At 38.9% G+C, this 20104-nt stretch overlaps 1 protein-coding gene across 15 annotated transcripts in view; it reads right to left on the bottom strand.

The window, feature by feature from the left end:
* The window catches only part of PNPLA4 (patatin like domain 4, phospholipase and triacylglycerol lipase), a 181827-nt gene that overhangs the window by 138179 nt on the left and 23544 nt on the right, over positions 1-20104 (bottom strand). For 6 of the 15 annotated variants that reach the window (XR_012026297.1, XR_012026298.1, XR_012026299.1 and 3 more), the window contains exon 6: positions 14834-14986. Coding sequence is in view for 12 of the 15 variants with exons in the window: in XM_072816095.1 (XP_072672196.1) it covers positions 14834-14986 (153 nt within the window). In the remaining 3 variants the exon portion in view is untranslated. Of the gene's footprint in view, positions 1-13860; positions 14101-14833; positions 14987-18578; positions 18732-20104 lie in introns of those variants that run through there. The other 9 variants (XM_072816100.1, XM_072816093.1, XM_072816094.1 and 6 more) reach the window with 3 other exon arrangements.

The raw sequence follows: 20104 nt of genomic DNA, 5'->3' as shown, positions 1-20104 counted from the left end.
CTATGTCTCTGCCTCATTCTCTCTCTCTGTGTCTCTCATGAATAAAAAAATAAAATCTTAAAAAAAAAAAAGATTTAAATGAGCAGAGAAATGGATTTATTATCTTCTTGGCTATAGCATTGCTTTCTAATTTCATTTATCATTAGCTTTTTTGTTGTTTTTTAAAGATTTTATTTATTGGAAAGAAAGAGAGCGAGCGCACACAAGCAGGGGGAGCAGCAGAGGGAGAGGAGGAAGCAGGCTCTCCACTGAGTAGGGATCCTAATGCAGGGCTCAATCCCAGGACCCTGGGGTCATGACCTGGATCTAAAGGCAGATGCTTAACACACTGAGCCATCCAGGCACCCCCGTACAACCTTTTTTGAATGGTAATTTGCCCTTAGCTGTTGGAGTTTTAATTGTGTGTTCCCTTTGAGTAGCAATTATACCTGTTGGAGTTTTTCCCAATGTAAATATGTGTGTTGTGCAAAGATTCATACACAAAGGTCAAAAGGAATCTAAGTGACCACATGTAGGAAATGATCATTTGCGTTTCAGGGTCCTAAGATAAGGCCACTTGAAAGTAATTAGTGAGGGACGCCTGGGTGGCTCAGTAGTTGAACGTCTGTCTGCCTTTGGCTCAGGGTGTGATCCCATGGTCCTGGGATCGAGTCCCACATTGGGCTTCCTGAATGGAGCCTGCTTCTCCCTCTGCCTGTATCTCTGCCTCTCTCTGTGTGTCTCTCATGAATAAATAAATAAAATCTTAAAAAAAAATAATGAGTGAATTCATGGGAATGATTTTTGTGATATGCTACTGGATTTTGAAAAAAAAAAAATAAAAGAAAGTTGCAGAAGAATATATGCCGTATAGAAAGTATGAACCAAATCTATTCTTTATCTTGCTTTTTTTTTTTTTATCTTGCTTTTGTGCTTGTGTGTTTCACACAAGGAACCAAATATATACCAATCATATAACAAGTAATATTTGTACTATATTTGTACGAGGAATGATTCGAAGACTTTTTTCTTTGTTTTTTATAAATATGTAGATATGATCCCATTTTGAAGTAAAACATGCTTAACCTTAAAATAAATAAATAAAAATATACACATAACTTTCAAAGTAAGATTACCCACCAGATGCAAACTTTCTAAAAACACTTGGAATCCATGCAGTAGGAGGTAGTTGGGCATTTGGCTGCTGCTCATTGAATATTTATGGCTTGAAAAAAAATATTTATGGCTTGAGAACCTAAGAGTTCTTTTGTATATTCTATTTAAAAATTAAATAGGGATGCCTGGGTGGCTCAATCAGTTGAGCATCTATCAGTATTGGCTTGTGGTCTTGGGTCCTGGGATCGAGTACTGAGACAGCTCTGTGCTGGGCAATCTGCCTGGAATTCTCTTCCTCTCCTTCTGCCCTGCAGCTTGTGTTTTCTCTCTATCTCTCTAAGATAAATAAGTAAAATCTTTTAAAAAATAAAAATTAATGTTATATGTATGTATAACTATATATATAACTATATATAAATAGATTTATATATATATATAAAATATAACTTCTGACTCCTATTGAGGAGGCAATCCCACCTGAAGCTGACATGTCACATCTTGTGCATCACACATCTCCATCCTCAAAATAATCACAAGGGTTATTCATAAGCCCAAATGCTTTGCATGTACAAGGCAATTGTAAAAGTAAGTGGCTTCTTCTTCTACAAAATGTCAGGAATGTAAACTTCTGTGAATATTGTTGCAGATTATCTCATGTCATGAACGTTGAAAGAATATTCATCAAGGGTATGAAGATAGGGGCCACCTGGGTGGCTTAGTTGGTTGAGTGTAAAACTCTTAGATTACCGTGAGATCACGTTCTCAGGATGGACGAGGTTAGGGTCTGTGCTCAGCGTGGAGTCTGGTTGAGATTCTCTCTCTCTTTCCCTCTCCTGCCCCTCCCCCTGCTTGCATACATGCTCTCTCTCAAGTAAAATAAAATCTTAAAAAGAGTATGAAGATACGTCTTTACAGAAATGCATCATAATCAAAATACATTAGCAAGCACAAAACTAAGGCTGATGTAAATGTTAATAACTGTATAGTATTTTAGTACTCTGCATTGGTTCTGCTTTATATCATTCTACATTCACTGATTTTCTGCATCTTGTTATTTGCTGTAAACAAAAGTTTGTTTCTTTCACTTTTTTCTTGGCTGTTTTCTCCCATAAATAACATTCTACTGATAGTGCGGATTATTCAGGAACAGGGAGATAATGGGAACTAAAATAAGTAGGTAAGGAGTATTTTTCTTTATTCTAAACATTCCATCTGTCTAACTATATTTATAGTATGTAAAACACCTGTTTTTATTTCCAAGGGACCAATCTGGTTCTAAAGTCGCAGCTGGTGATAGTCTGTGAGGGTGTTTAGATACTATTTCTTGAGCATGGCAGATGGCTATCAAAAGCAACTTCATAATTTTATTTTTTATCACTATCCCCAAATTTGGACAAACTCAGACAGAATTGACAGGACTTCAACTTGCACAGTGCAGGACATGTGTTCAGTCGGTATGCATAAGCGATAATAACCATAAGCATGTGAGAGTTGAAGGGACCAACCCCTGGGAATGTTAATCTCATAAATATAATGCTATTAATATATAGCATTATATAATTACATATAATATAAGAAGTCAATCCCTAGGACTAAATGTAGATGAGCAATGACGGTAGTAATTTCCAAGAGCTACGTTGAACTGTCGAATTGACTGCACTTGACCAGGTCTCATTCAGCACTAGCAATAGTAGAGAAGGGTCCCTCTCTATATGCCAGTCTGTGTAAGAAGGCAGAAATGGCACAATATAAATAAGTTTAGGATGAACTGTAAAAGAGGATGAGATGTCCAGATCTAGTGACACTGGGGTTAAAAACTAGGGTTTGCAAAAAATAAAACTGACCAACTATTTGTTGCAGTGACTTGGACAATTCCTTGTGTGAAGGACTAAAGGTAAGACGAAAAGTACGACCTCTCCAGTTGAGGGATTAACTCAAGGGAAATCAACTTGGAACACACAAAATATTCTCAATACCTACTTCAAGAATATACTGGTTGAGAAACCAGATCCTTCAACCATGTGCAGTCTGAATACTCGTTATCTTTACAGCGTGATATTATTGAAATATTTGACATGTGTACAGTTGGTAAAATTGATGAAATGCAACAATGACAACTCTAATGATGAATAAGAGAGAATAAGAATAAAGATAATAAATATCCATGAAACTTAAGTTCTTAGTACTTTTGATCTGATTATCCTAAGTGAATTAGTCCAATTTTCAACACGTTCAATATTATGTGCACTTATTGTATCTGATCTATATGACATTAAAGCATTTAAGAAAATCAGACATATCAGACTGTGATTTGAATTAAATGACTAGAAATTTTCATTAGGTGTGTAATCAATGTTCAAATGTCCATAGAAACTTAATCGTTTTGCTTAATGACCTTTTGCTTTATTGGTTAAGTAAATAAAATATGAGTATTTAGAAGAATGCTGTAAAAATAAATTGGGTATCAGTAAAAATAGTGGTATTCTTCATGCACATAAACTTGGATATAAGGAATCTATCAACATTAAAAAGGGCAGATGCATCAATATTTCACCTTGTTCATAGCTACTAGTATTGGAGATTTAAATTAAATCTAGAAATAACTGCTGGTTAAGGAGAGTGAAAACTAAGGAAAGAATTCCCTCTGGAATATGGCAAATAAGTTTCTGAAAATACTAACGATATAATCATTATTTGAAAATATGTAATTTTAGAATATTTAAATCAAGAAATAGGAAGCAAAGAAGGCCATCCCAAGGAACCATTTTTTGCTATTAATAGAATTCTTTTTTTCATAATCTCTATGCCCAAACATGGGGCTCAAACTCACAACCCCAAGATCAAGAGTTGCATGCCGTACCAATTGAGCCAGACAAGAGCCCCTAGAATTCTTATTAAATGTGTTCACAAAAAAAAAAAAAAAAAAAAAAAAAAAATGTGTTCACCATTGAAAGGGAAGTATGTGATTGAATTCAGCATTTAAAAATGTAAGGTGAAAGAATTAAAAGTCAAAGGATAACAGGTAAAATTGAAGACTGTATATAGTTAACCCTGTGGATACCACTTGACAAAGAACATAACTGAGAGTCACTCATTACTGCCCAATGGGAGGGATGAAACTGAAAGTTGAAAGCCATCTCAAGTTTGAAAGCATTTCTGAGACTACCCAGTGGAGGCAGTCAGTAGGCACTTGGATAGATGGGTTTGGAGATCACAGGACAGATGTCTGGGCCCCGGCTAGATCTCGGGCACCATCATCTGATGGACTGCACATGAAGACCCAATAACCCACTGGGAAGCAGTGAGAAAGGGTAGGGGTTCACAAGGGGATGTGACCTGTCCCATCCTGAGAGGTGTGCAGAAGATGCTGGTACAGGGCTCTGGGAAACACAGCCAGGGACACGGGGAACAGTACAGGAGAACATGCGTGTTTGCAGACACTGTGTGGGACAGGAATGAAAACTGTACGTCCTATATTTGTCAACACCCCCTCTCTCAGATCTTAGCAGGAGCCACCTGGATGGAGGTGGATGAGAAAGACAGACTAGCAAAGAGGAGGATTGGTAGGAGGTGAGTAAATAGAGGTGGCGGTGGTACAGCTCAAGAAATTTGGCTCCAAAGGTGAGCCCAGACACAGGGTGGTGTCTTGGGGAAGTGGGACCAAGGGAGCGTGTTATGTTTTATATGGGAAAGAGCAAAGCCTGTTAGCACTGGGAAGTATGAAAGAGAAAGGGTAGTGAAAAGTGAGAGACTAGAGAAATGAAGCATAGGGCTCCTTAAAAAGAGGTGAGGCTACAAGGTAAATGCACAAATTCTGGGCTATAAGAGGAGAGAGATGTTCTCTCCATTTAAGCACGGAGGAAGGAAGGGAAGCTGTGCAAGATTTGCTCAACTGGTTTTGAGAAGCTGGTGGGATTCCCACTAGAGGCACTTGATTTCCTCCTTGGCATAGAAAATGAGCTTTCTGGCTTATTCTAGGAAGAACAGGGGAGGTGTGAGAGTTGAGCACAAGACACAAGGAACAAAACTTGTATCACAGGGTAGCCAAAGAGTGAATTTACTAGCAAACACGTGGCATTGGCTCCTTTTAAACATTAGAATTAATCTAATAGAACTTGAAAACAGATTTTTTGCAAAATTTGGGTATAGTAAAAAGATAACATATAAACTTTTGCAGAGTTTTAAACTTTATTAAGTGAACGGCTAAAGTCATTCTACCATTGGAGGTAAAAAGACAAATATTATCATTACCAACCATTAAATTAAGTTACTGCAGAACATCCCATCCATTACTAATAGACTCTTTCGTCAAAAGCTAATGGAATTTGGATATTCGTTTTCTATTAATGTCAAAGGTAAAGCAATTTTCTCTAATGAGTTTAGAAACTTGCTCACCAACACCGCAGTCCTATGTACAGAAGGTTTTATGGAGTTTTGCATCAAAAGGAAAATAACTTGCAATTGTGGCATTTCCGTGTTTCTCTCCCAGACGCTAGAGCCTCATTTCTTATACTCTGTTATCCTACTCATGGAAATCCAGCTCTGACACCCTAGGATCCTTCACTCCATAAAATTCCACTTTCCTGTTCGCCACTTTCTCACCAACAGGGTCCATAGTCAGTGTTTCCAGGTGTCCGCTGTTTCTGAGTGGTTTCACTAATTGTACAATAAATGATACCAGCTGGCCTGGAAGACCCACATTTTCTTCATAGATGTTGTAAACTTGAATGACCTGCCTTTTGTTCTAAGATGAAAGTCAGCACCCTGTTCACTTTTCTCTATCCCTCAGAAATGTTGGGCATGGCCAACGTGTCTCCTGAAGATCTGGCTTCTTTAAAAGAGGTCCTGTTCAGTCTTCCACCAGTGCTTCTGATCTGGCTTCTACCAGCTTTCACTGGAAATGATACAAGGTCCCCTCCGTGCTCTCTTGCTTTCCCCCATGCACTGCATCTTTCTCATTTGCTAACACTTATGCCTACATCTTCCTTCCCTATCTCCCTACTGCCCCCCACCAGAAGTAATACCTATCCACACATCAAACTTCCACGTTTACGGTCTTCTCTCCAACCCTTTAATACCAAGTATTTTGGGGGAAAAATCTGACTACAGAATATGACAATATTGTCTATGCCATCTGCCATTAGTGCCCTCCTCGAACAAGTTCTTCTTCCCATTACTATGGAAACGGCCATCTGACCAGTATTTCTCAAAACGCAACGAATCACTTGGAATGTAGTTTAAAACGCTGATTCTATTTATTAGGTTGAGCAAGAAGCCTGAGCTTCTGCATTGCTAACATGTTCCCAGGTGATGCACCCGTATTGGTTTAAGGACTTCAGCTTGAAATCCAGGGACCTAAAGGAACATGACTCAAAGACTTAGTAATGTCTTTGCAAGCTGTCACTTGAAAACTAAAGACTAGAATCTTATTTATATCGTTTCAACTATTTTAACTCTCCAACTCAACGTTTGTTTCATGAGACCATCCCTCTATAAAATTGGCTCTCACTGATCCACACTCCTCTGGTGTCACATTCAGTGGCTTTTTTATCCATATCTTAACTGGCCTTCTCTGCTGAACTCAACACAGTGGACTGCTCATGTGAATGAACTGTACACCTGTGGCTTCCTTGGAGGAAGAGCTCCTTTTAATAATATTACTGTGCAAACATCAATTTTATTAAAAGTCAGTAATAAAAATATTTCAGTATTTCTCTCTTCCCTTTGGGCTCCATGCCTGAACTGTCGGAATATCCAATGCCAAGCCCACAGGAGGGCAGAGATGACACATGACCCAATCACACCCATCCAGAATTTTCCCTTGGACTTTCCGTTAGGGCTATTAAGAAAAAAAAACAAACAAACAAAAAAAAAAAACCTCCCTATGCCCTTTAACCACTTATATGTAAAATAATGAGTTTTGCTCAGAGAGCAACCACCTTACTCACCATCTGGAGAGAACCTATTCTAAAGATAGATTGTATCTGGAGATGTGATTTGAGCAGCTGCATGCAGGTGTGCCAGATATACCCCAGAATGTGCAGCCAAAGGTACTAGTCATTGCCATAAAATGTGGCAATCATCTTTCTTGTATTTCTCTTTGGATTAAAGTAATTTGAATTGGGTTTCCTTCACATGCAACAACAGCTTTCAACAATTAACTGTCCTAAAAATGACTTCTATTTGGCTTCCCTTAAATAAACAAAACAAACAAAAAACTCATTTCTAATGCCTCCTTGGAAAAGTAGGCAAAAGACATTAAGGAAAAATTCTCTGGGGCAGCCCTGGTGGCCCAGTGGTTTAGCGCCACCTTCAGCCCCGGGCATGATCCTGGAGACCCAGGATCAAGTCCCACATCGGGCTCCCTGCATGGAATGGAGCCTGCTTCTCCCTCTGCCTCTCTCTGTCATGAATAAATAAATAAAATCTTTAAAAAAAAAATTCTCTGAAGAAATGAAGAACGTTAAGGTCACAAAATTACTTAACCTTTCTTGGCCACCACTGAGCATTCCTTCTGCCAACTGAACTTTAACATCTATTTGTCACATTTAGAAAACATGAACATTGAGAGTGTGAATGAAATTTGCAAAATTTGTGGCTTAATATGAAGAGACTAGACACCACCCAGAATTTGATGTTCCCACTGGAAACATTTTATTATCACATAATTAGGTAAGTCTGTAGAGTTTTCATGTTTCTTGCATATTTAAAAAAAATTTTTTTAAGATTGATTGATTTATGAGAAAGAGCACATAAAGGGGCAGGAGCAGAGGGGGAGGATTAAAGGGAAAGGAACAAGTGGGCTCCCCACTGGGTGTGGAGCCTGCCATAGGGGCTCCATCTCTGTAGTCTGAGATGATAACCTGAGCCAAAACCAAGAGTCACACACTTAACTGAGCCACCCAGGTACTCCTTGCACAGATTTTAGATAATATGCATATTTTTGCTATTGCAAATGCATCATTTCATTTCTTAGGTTCTGCTGGTATAAAAGTACTATTTTCATCTGTTCCTGTCAGCTTTTTAATGAATACTTTAAATTCTCGCAAAATTTTTTAAGTGATAATCTTGTTTATCGAAGCATGGAGTCATCCATTCCTCAAGTGTTGAAAATCTTGGTGTGCTAGACACAACTTACAAAGGAAAATACTTTTGCTCTTTTTTCCTACCATAAATACAAATACTGTTTTCTACCATAAGTAATTAAAACACTTGCAGAAATGGCAGATTTCAGAGCTGGGAAAGAGAAAGTAGAAGGGAAGCCTAGAGAATCTTGTTCCAGAAAGCAAGGAAATGCTCAAAGGATGATGAGGATATGACAAAGGATGATGACACAGAAGTCAGCCAAAATAGGTTCCTGCTGACCAAACTGAGGACAATTTGGGCATCAAAACAAATCATGATAGGGGCAGCCCGGGTGGCTCGGCAGTTTAGTGCCACCTTCGGCCCAAGGCCTGATCCTGGAGACCTGGGATCGAGTCCCACGTCAGGCTCCCTGCATGGAGCCTGCTTCTCCCTCTGCCTGTGTCTCTGCCTCTCTCTCTCTCTCTGTCTTATGAATAAATAAAATCTTTAAAAACAAACAAAAACTAATCATGATAGTACCAGAGCATAATCCATTGAATAAAATAAGAAACCATGAGTCCACACAGAAATAAATTGACAGCCTAACAAAGAAGCAGGTATTTATATGATTTTGAAAATGCTGCACCACAGATATACATTAATTATAAATGAGGATAGAATAACTTTGTACAGGAAAAGCCTGGCAGACATCACTTTCACCGAGGTTAAGTCATGTACCATCTGATAAAATGCAATGAGAAAAAGGCAGCATTGCATTTGTGATTTCCCTGCCAATCATGAGGAAACATCAGATAAACCCGAACTGAGGGAAATCATATAAAATAATTTCTGTGGGTAGAATAGTGAACCCCCCCAAAGTCATGTCCATGCAGAACCTCAGAATGTGAGCTCACTTGTAAACAGGTCTTTGCAGATAGAATTCATTAAGAATGTCAAGATGGGTTCCTCCTTGATTTAGGTGGCCCCTGAATCCAAAGACCGGCATCCTTCTAAGAACATAAGACTCAGACATATGCACAGAGAAGCACATGTGAAGACAAGCAGGTGTTGGAACCATGCTGCCATAGCTAAGAAACGCCAAAGCCTGCCAGCAGCCACCAGTAGTTTGGAGAGAGGCATGGAACAGAGTTTTCTTCTAGCCTCCAGAAGCAGCTAACCTGGCCAACACCTTGATTTTTAGATTCTGACCTCTTGAAACTGTGAAAGAAGAAGGTTCTGCTGTTTTAAACCAGTGTGTGGTAGTAGTTATGGCAGTCCTAGGCAACTAACATAGAAAAGGACCCATAATCTTCCAAACTCCCACTGATATTCCCAGTGTCATGAAGTCAAAGAAAGACTGGATAAAATGGTCCAAACTGAAGAGACATTGGTCCAGACCAAAGAGCACTAATTAAAGAGACCCCAAAGTGCCCCCTCACCCTTCTGCCTTGTGAAGACACAGCGAGCACATGGCTGGCTGCAAACCAGGAAGCTGGCACTCAGCAGACACCAAACCTGCCAGTGCCTTGTCTTAGACTTCCAGGCTCCAGAACAGTGAGAAGTAAATCCCTGTAGGCTATAAGCCACCCAGTGTCTGGTGTTCTGTTAAAGCATCCCAAAGAGGCTAGCACACCTTGATATGGTCAGTAACACTGCCATGATTCTGTTCAGCCAGTGGGAGGAGCAATCAGAAATAGCCAAAGGAAGCAGATCCCGTCCCTCTCTAGGAGGGAATGGCACTGCTAACTCCCTTGGATTTCAAACCACTGTCAGATACTTCTGCTTCAGGCTGCTCAGGACAGCTTCATCTCCTAGCTCCGCAGCCTTGCCAGAAGCTGAGTTTTTGGGTCACTGGGGAGTATGCTCATTGCCAAAGTGTCTCCCATGTAAGCAAGCCCAGGGAGCCATCACTGCTTTGGCAGATTCTCCCCTTTCCTGAAGTGACTTCTGGATTTGAATAGGTGTCATCCTCTGCTTCTCAACTAGCGTTTCTTCTTCCCAGCCCAGGTGAGTAATGGGTTGGGGGTTGATGGTAGAGCTCTGATCTTTTAGCAATTTTTTAAAATTTTTATTTATTTATGATAGTCACACACACACACACACACACACACACACACACACACACACACAGAGAGAGAGAGAGAGGCAGAGACATAGGCAGAGGGAGAAGCAGGCTCCATGCACCGGGAGCCCGACGTGGGATTCGATCCCGGGTCTCCAGGATCACGCCCTGGGCCAAAGGCAGGCGCTAAACCGCTGCGCCACCAGGGATCCCTTGGCTAGCAATTGATACCAGTATGTCCTTAGGGTCTCTCCTTGCTTTGTGCACCCCCTTCAAGCTTCCTGGCCCTGTCACACCTGTTAGCCAGTGCGGCCTGAATTTCTTGTTTGTCCATTTTCTGCTTTATCAAGTGAACTTCATGAGGGCAGAAACCCACCTATGTCCTATAGAACCTTTGTATGACTCATTTCCAGGCTTTGGAAGTAGAGTATCTCATTTGACCTGCACCTTTCAGGATGGGATTGCACACATTTCTAAATCCATGAACCTTCTCAGCTTGCCGAGCTTGCCCACAGCTGCAAAACTGTACAGCAAAGCTGATGAACCCATCAGGAGAGAGCTATGTTCCTGGACTGCCTGGTACTGCGTGGCTTCCATAAATGGATGGTACACTGCTTTGCACTTTACCTGGTCTGCCCACAAAAGTGAATTCAACTGTATATAGCTTAAAGAACATTTGTAAACATGGGAAGTAAATGAAACATTCACAGTGGGTAAATGAAAAAATTCAGTAAGTAAACACTTCATCTCTGCACAGTCCAGATGTCTGTGCCATGACCTGTTGTACTTCAGGTATATGTGTGCGTGCGTACATATGTATGTTTAAGGAGGCTTCTGTACATTCACTTTTGACTACGTAACGTTACCTTATTTCCAGATTAGGTTAGAAATGCTATTATAAGGAGTGCAGGACTGTGTACCCAGAAATACTGTCTACACTGTGGAAAAGATTGAATCATATTTTTGCCCCTCTTTCTGTGAGTTAAGTGTATGAGATATTATACTGAGGGACATATGTCAGGAATATGTAAATATATGTATTAGCACTGAGTAAGCAAAGGTTTGAGTTGTGTCACCAGAGGCAAAACTGAGTGCAAAGCTGAGTAATTACATGGTGAATTCAGCCCAACTGAACTGTCAATCTGTAAATAATAATAATAATAGTAATTAATAATAATTACTAGTAATTATTAGTAATTGCTACTAGTCGCTAGTAATTATTATTGTTGCTGTTTAAAAATTTGTCCACTTTTTGTGGCCTGCAGAGATTGCTTTTTCTCCTGCTTTGAATTATGTGGATAATTACTTCAACTTTCAATTTTATTTTGCCATAGTGCAGATATAGCTTAGGCAAGAAAAACCTCTAAACCGTGAACTTCCTTAATTATTGGTTCCTCAACTATAAAATTAATGGACTGGATCCCAAAACTTTCTATGATTAATATTTACAAATATAAAAAGGGAAAGTTATTTATATGTATCTGTTTTAACCATCAGGAAAAAAAATTAAGAGCAGAATACCTGAAATCTGCCCATTTTAAGTGCGCATAACTGTTTAGACTCCCAATTCAATGCCCAGAGCCAGTCAGCTATTTCTTTGTCAGTTTCTGGTATGCACACAATATATCCAATATTTTGAAACCAGAATGTGACAGAGTTGTTGTTTTTTTTAAAATATACTACTTGCTCCTTTAGAGCATTATTTAACTTCAAAACCAAATCTAGCTTCTCTAATTGTCAATGGAAACAGTGGGTTACCATAGTCACAAAGCAAAAAGTGTTGATGAAAAGAAGAACAGAAAGACTAATTAAATTTTAAATGACAGATTCAAAGGCATTAAGAAACTGCCCCGATAGGAAAGCGGGGACTTACCAGGCTGACAATCACAGCAAACCTATTAGGATCGGGGTCACACAGTCTCCTGAGATTTTTCTATCTACCGGTGGTACAGCGCTTCAGAATACTGATGCCAATGCTGTGTGGCACAGCCTGTGCTGAATGCCTGGTTTCCAACAGGATAGATGCATGGGGACACATTCTGACCACCTACAGAGCATGCTTTGTGTCCTGCCTCACTGGAGAACTTGATACACACCCTGGCACGTACAAATTACATACTGCAGTACACTGCTACTTTTCCCAAGAGGGAGAACCTAGTTGCTGCACTGCAGACCTATCTGTCCATGATCTCAGCGTGTTTCTCAAGGAAGGTAGTGTCCACCTACGTGGTCGAAGATGTAAGTAGTAGGTGCAGTAGCTTAGATGTCTAACATACTAAGATTTGTTTTTGCTCGAGGGAGGCATCCATACAAAATTTATTGAAATATCATGCCAAGAGGACAGTCACATAAAATGATAAAAGAGGAGAAATCTAGTGAACATACAGATGTGAAACAGAACTGAACATGGTCATGTCACTTATAAAAGGATGTATTAAGATTCAACTATCTATTTTCTAGAGTAGCGAGAAATACATACCCCAAGGAATATCACTACTCTATCAAGAGTCTCTGCATAACTCATAAGAAAAAAGGCAATCGTTCCTGGTTATGTGCTAAAAATTGTGTATTTGGGGCTTTTAAGAACCATAAAACTGATTTAAAGAATGGTTTCAAATGTTAAAAGAGAAATGCATAACAATTAAAGACATGCAATGAAACTGGTTTGTTTCTAACGGCCTCTTAGTAATTAAGAGTTTATGCTCGGCAAAGCCCCATAAAAACAGGTTTAAGATTTGAGACAGTGTCCGTGAATTACTATAAACCCGCATACAAGTCTTCAAAGGGACAAGATTGTTACTCAAAAAAGGGAATATCTAAATCAGTATAATATGACTTAAAATAATAGATGAATGCTTATTTTGGATTTAATTCTTACTCACTAGGCTACCTACTTCTTCACGTTTAATGGTATATTATCTAGGTTCCTGGAATAGATATATCCAGTACATAGAGTAATGGCTAAACATTTGGTGACATGTGGCCTTGCACGAACACAGAGAGAAACCAAGACATAGGCTGAAAGAGAAAGATAGAGAGACATGGAGAAAATTATTAATGAGAGCTTAGGGCTTACAACAGAGAAGCATCAAAACAGCCTGATAATCATGTTAGTGGGGTCCAGGGCCTGGGGGTTTGCCAGTGGTGGGGGAGGTTAGGGTTGGAAAGGAAGCAGGTGGGGAGGAGATAAACCTCTCCTGAAGAATAAGGAAATCCCACCTAGTGTCACAACTGCTGGGCTTCTGGGCCACCATGTCCCATTCATCCTCTGCCTCCTCACCAGGCACAATCTGTCTACCCATAGGGGCAGACCTTTGTTCCTCCATGCTTGGTATGACGAGTATGCCATGCAAACACCCATGTTTCACATCACAAACATGCAATCACATTCTTTGTAGGAAGAAAGCATATGTGGCGGCAGCCCTCTGTTTTCAATATCCCATGGTTTACCCAAATTGCTTACCCATCTAAATTTTTCAAAGGACATGATCGCTCTCTGAAAGAGACTCCTCAGAACCTGTATGCATCCTTCTTAATGACGTTGCCTAATAAAATGCTTCTCATTTCCTTGCATAGTAAAAATAATCACAAATATTACAATAATAATCACAAATACTATAAAAATATTACAAAAATGATAGTTTTTTTAGAAAATGATTTAATTTGAAACCTTCATCAAAAGCTATGTGGACAAAAATGAAAAAAAAGGTATGAAATCTATTTTGCATTATGAACTTGTAAGCATTCTATTCAAACCAATTTTCTTTCAGTAAAAACTTAATGGCGTCATCAAAGCCATCTTGATACAGTGATTCCATTTTCCTCTTGCTTGGTGGGAAAAGGGCTTGGTTAAGCCTCACCAAGTTTGCCACGGACAACTAGAACAGAAGAACAGATCGAAGCCATAGGACATTACAGTACAAGTAAATGTAACCTATGATTTCTTATCATCTATACAAACAGTGATTTAAAAAAATCAGTTTGAGAAAAATCGAACTTAAAACGTTTAACTTCACCCATAGACTAGATTAGGGTTTCTCAGTTTTGGTACTATTGACATTTGGGGCCAGATACTCATTTGTTGTGGGGGTGGTCCTGTATACCACAGGACATTGACAGCATCCCTAGCCTCTACTCACTGGATGCCAGTAGCACCTCTCGGATGTGTCAACCACACATCTCCTTTGTGTAACATCACCTCCTCTTGACAACCATTAGATTGGATATAAGGGAGTCAATATTTTATATAAGTTATTCGGTTGAGTCCCTAAGTTTATCTACAATATTTTGCCATACTTAACTATCACCATTTTAAAAAACAAATAATTGATGTGATTTAACTGCAACTGAAATCCTGCCAAAGTTTACTGTCCTGAAGAAGTGAAGAAACAGAGAACTTGTCCCAGACAATAAAGAGCGAAAGACTTGTATGCTCATAGGGTTTAGGTACCCTCAGGCCCATGTGTATGATACATGTTGTAAACTATTAAAAAAAAAATGAATGAGAAGATGCAATTTCTACCTAAAATTATCAATGAGCTTCCAAAGTTTTGGAAACGTGTGGAAAATTTTAGGCAACTATCTTCAAATACAACTGAACATACAACTCACCATTATGTCCTGATTGGTGATATTAATGTAGAGATCCAGCTGCCCTTTATCCTGTGGGGAGATGTCCAGTCGTCCACTGAAGGGTGAGATGGTCACCGTCCGGCCTACAGGCAGGATGGGAAGGCTGTTCGTGAGGCCCCCATCTACCCACTTCTGTGGAAAGAAATACCCCTTGTCAGCACATGTCAATGACACACCTCCCATGTGAAGATGAGCACAAATTTTTGAAGAGGACTTTCCTTTTTTTTTTTTTTTAAGATTTTGTATTTATTTATGAGAGACACACAGAGATACACAGAGATAGGCAGAGGGAGAAGCAGGCTCCTCTCAGGGAGCCGAATGTGGGACTCGATCCCAGGATCCCGAGATCACACCACCCAGGAGTCCCAAGAGGACTCCTTCCTTCTAATATAATCCATGCGCTAGAAATGCTCTCAATTACTATTGATGATGACCAACCAGATCAGTGATTTTCATACAAGTCTTTGTACACATATCATTTATCCATATGAGAACCTCACAGAATCAGGAAGTCTCTCCAACTGTTTAAAAGCTTTAACTAGATTATTATACATAAAATGTACCTAAATTTTTATGACGACAGTGCATACACAGGACATATAATAAGGATGGGGTTCATTAATAAAACGGAGAGCCACATTTACCATTGATACTGAATAACCATCTACCATAAGAGGACATTCCATTTTTTTTTTACAAGATTTAAAAATTGTCATTTTCTGTAGCAAAGTTAAAAGTAAACTGAACAACCAGAAATCCTATTTCCAAAGTGGCACCTGAGTTTAAGACAGAAGGTTTTAAAGCCATAAAGAATGGAAGTACTATATAAAAACAAACAAAACTCCACTGAACTCAGAAGAGGTTCTGTGTTTTCAGACCCATACTCAAAGGAGACAGATGGACAAAGCAGGTAAGAGAAGTTTGTAGTCGCTTCTGCACAATTGTGTGCTAAAAAAGGACAACTAAAGAAACATGAAGATAATGTTCCTTATGCTATCCATTTCGAAGCAAAAGAGTCTCAAGCCATCTTTGAACCGACATATTGAGATAATCAGCTCTAACAATAAACACAAAGACACACGCAAAACTGAGGTACAGATTCTCTAAGTAGTATCTGAGATATCTTCCCATTGACAGGGAAAAAACAAAGTCTGATAATGGTTGAGCACCCCTCACAAAAGAATCTTTAGTGCTGTATGCTAAGTTTCCCCTGAACATTGGGAATGCCATATAGAAGAACCAAAGCAGTACTGTTCAGCAGAGGCAGAGGGCAGAGGGAGAAACAGGAAATGCCCTGAACTAGGTTGAAACAGACGTTCATTTTGTTCTGAGGTGTCTTTTTTTTTTTTTTAATGTCTTTTTAACTCATTTTTATTGCTAAAACTGGTGACTGAATGTTTAGTATTGCAGTGTTTACAGTGGCTTTGGTCAGCCACTAACTCCCCCCAAAGGGAGTAAGAGTAAATACATGAAAAGTGAAAGTGTGTGAAAAGTTGAGAGGATTGCATTCGGGTTTGGACAAAATAGAAGTAGAGTAGATTATAATGAAACTGATCTGAATAGTTTACATATTGTCATTCTTTTTAAAGGAATGAGTATTATCATGTAATTACATTATATATATTATATAGACACAGAGTTACATGTATTTGTGTGTGTTTAACACACCCATGTTCATATATGTTTGTGTGTATGTGTGTGTGTGTGTGTGTGTGTGTATATATACTTATAAAAACAGAGCTTAAAATAAGGGAGATTTGCAGGGAGAAGGCCCCAAAATATCTGGTTTCATGCCTTTTTGTCCCAGACCTTCTTTTTGTTTTGTTTTGTTTTTCTGATTGCTTTGGACATGGATACAGACTTCTGGAATGTGTTAATACCCGGAGAAGAAAAAAAAAAAAAACCTTCCGAAATTATTGTTCATATTCTCAGTAGGTTGGATCACCAATGATGTAAAAATATGTGTAGTTTTCATCAAGGGAAATTAAAAATATGTACCGTGTGTCATATGAGCTCATCTGACTTCGTCAAGTTAAGGGAAAGGAGGGCAATCTGGCTCATCACACTGCAGTGTTCTAATTTACCACAGGGTTAATGACTGCTGTTTCCGGGAACCGAAAATTCCTTCTCCAAATTTTCTTCATTCTTGTTAGCACATTCTGATTGGATAAATGACTACGGAAAACATACAGCTTATCAGATGACTTGATTAAATTTGCACCGTTACTGGCTCCTCTATAACTGTAACCCTACCCCTCAGATACTCTACGTGCAATGCATCTGTCTCCTGATTTATGCTCTGGGGAGCTGTACCATTCCCAAAAACCACACATGCATTCAGGCATGCTGATTCTAGCAAAATCTCTAGAAACAACAGTAACAGCAGTAAACATTCCTCAACCCCAAATTAAAAGTGGAAATATTTTATATGTCACGTGCTCTGGTTTAAATGTCTGCATTTAAACTACTGCTGTCTATGAATTCGCTGGCTGTTTGCTACAGATTCCTGCAAGTCATCCCTTCTTTCCCACCCTGTGGGACAGCATTCTTCTGTAAGCTGGTAACTACCACCATGGGCATGTATGATTCTGAATCTTCTGCAGGGAGAAAACTAAACTGTGCTGGTTCTTCCCATGATGGTTTTGTATCACTTCTAAAGGCAACTGTCACACCCAAACAGGTCAGGTTATGCAAATGTCAGGACTTGTAAATTTTGCCTTACACACTGATATACTCTGGGAACATATGAAGAATTTGCCCCAGGGTCTATGAATTCAAGCAATTCCTCTATTAAGGAAAAATCTAAGTAAGAAAGTGGGTTACCTAGGTGGCTCAGTCAGTTAAGTGTTTGCCTTAGGCTCAGGTCATGATCCCAGGGTCCTGGTATTGAGCCCTATGTCGGGCTCCCTGCTTAGTGGGGAGCCTGCGTCTTCCTCTCCCTCTGCAGTTCCCCATGCTTGTGCTCTCTCTCGCTCTCTAATGAAGAAGTTAAAAATCTTAAAAAAAAAAGAAAGAAAGAAAGAAAAGAAAACCTAAGGAAGTAATCTCTACTGTAAGGGCCTATTAATTCTTTCTGCAAGTACCTCAGAGCATCCAATGTGAAGCTGGATACATGCTAGACAGTGAGATGTGTATATTTATGAGAAAAACTTGATGCAGGGCTGATCTGTCTTCGGGTGTTTTGTTCAAAAAGCAAGTGAATACAAAATACTTTGCTGGAAGAATGAATGAGATGTTGATGTCTATAATTATTGTAAGTACCAGGACACAGGGCCTAATGGTTTATAAAACGACCTGTCCCGTATTACTCAATCTTTCCGAGAATGCTATCAGATAGGAAGGTCATGCTAGTATACTGTTTTCTCATTTTACAGAAAAGAAAATTGAGGCTTGCAGTTACTCATTCTAGCTTACAGGTTGGCAAACCGCGGCCCACCACCTGCTTTTATAAATGAAGTTTTACTGGCATATAGCTGTGCCCTTTTGTTTACATATTGCTGTGCTGCATTTCCTATGACAGCAAACTTGAGTAGATGTGTCAACAGAGACTGTATGTCCTACAATGCCAGAAGTATTTACTACTGGATGCTTTATTTTATTTATTTATTATTATTTTTTTTTTCTACTGGATACTTTAAAGAAAACACCCCCAAACCCTGCTGCAGAGTATGCGGTCTTCTTACTTGCATTTTTCCTTTTCACACAGTGTAAAAGAGCCATGTACCTGGGTAGATGTAATTGTTTTCTGCACAGTTGGGGAGGTGGGGCCAGGAGCAGGAAATATGGCCTGAAGAATTGCTTTGTATTTGCAAACATGTCTTGTATGATACAGAGGAAAAAATACTTATGTCCAACAGAACCTTCTTGGTTCTTGATTCTGAAAATAGAGGGGAGGGATGGTGAGAGGGACAGAAAAACAAGGAGATACCCACTCTCCACAACAGAAGTCAGAATTTACCATTTGAAGTTAAGAAAGACAGGAGGTGGGGAGAGATAGATGAGCTTTTGTTAATTAAAGGGAGACAGCTAAAGTAAAGTTTAAGAAGAAGGTGAAAAACCCTGCAACATTTTACTTCTATTAAAGATTATTGGTACATTGTCTTAATTTTTGAATTTCTGATTTTTCATTTAAAAGTGATGACTAGATACTAACTTTGAGAAAATGCTGGAGTCTTAGATCAAAAATAATCCCTGGAAAACTGTTTTTTCAAACAGACAATGCAAAAAAATTTAGATTGTTGCTGAAAAATAAGATCTTCTCTTTCAGGATAAATGTGAATTGATAAACAGATTTCCATCCAGCCAAATCTAGCTGGTCATCAGCTACATGGTCAGAGGTCACTGCTCTGATGGGACTGAGCCAAATATCCGTGTGAAATGCCTAAATCACGAAGAAACAGAAGTCTAAGATCTGTAGTGATAATTTTATACAAATGCTTAGTAACAGAGTATTCCACAATTCTCTATCCCACAAATATGTCAATAATGAAAGAAATAATAATCTATAATCCATACAAAATTCTCAGTGGACTAGAATAAGTCAATGTTAATTTTTCTTTATATAACAGTCAAAATATTACCTGAATTCTAATTCAGACAAAAAAAAAGAGACACACAAAACACAAAACCCTACAGCTTTTCTTGGGATCTGCATATATCAGTTCTAAAGATGATCTTATTCTGTTATTCTGACATTTTAGTCACTTGCCAATGATAATGCTATCTCTTAAAAAACAAAAACTTGTTAAAACCTCCTCTTGAAAATATCATTTTTGTTCCAAATTGATGGCAAGAACTTGTGCAAATGTGCCCTGATAGTACGCATGTTCAGAAGCCATATATACTGATAGAAAATTCATTAGTAAAATTACAGGTCTGGCCTTTAATATGTTTGCATCCTTTCATTCATGTATTCAGCTGTTAATGACTATCTCCCATAAACAGGATACTAAAGATGATCTTATAAGATAAAGCCAATAAAAGCTACGAGAACTTTAAAAAAAATTAGGTTAAATGAAATAGATGTCATACCACTTCCAACAACTGGCAGACAGATTAGGTAGGAAATATACTGTCTGTCTCTTAAGTTAATCTGCGTTACGAAAGTTTGATATTTTTACATGATTGATAATTGATTTTAAAAATATCAGGCTCACAAATACATGTAAATAAAATCCAGCATGTTCAATACAGGTTCTACCAGATGTAGAAACAAGGAGGTCTGTGCATTGCACGGTAGTGACAGGAGCA

Source organism: Canis lupus, chromosome X (genome assembly GCF_048164855.1).
Source record: "Canis lupus baileyi chromosome X, mCanLup2.hap1, whole genome shotgun sequence".
Taxonomy (NCBI): Eukaryota; Metazoa; Chordata; class Mammalia; order Carnivora; family Canidae; genus Canis; species Canis lupus.
The sequence above is the reverse complement of the archived record's forward strand: the minus strand, read 5'-3'. Positions and strand labels throughout refer to the sequence as shown.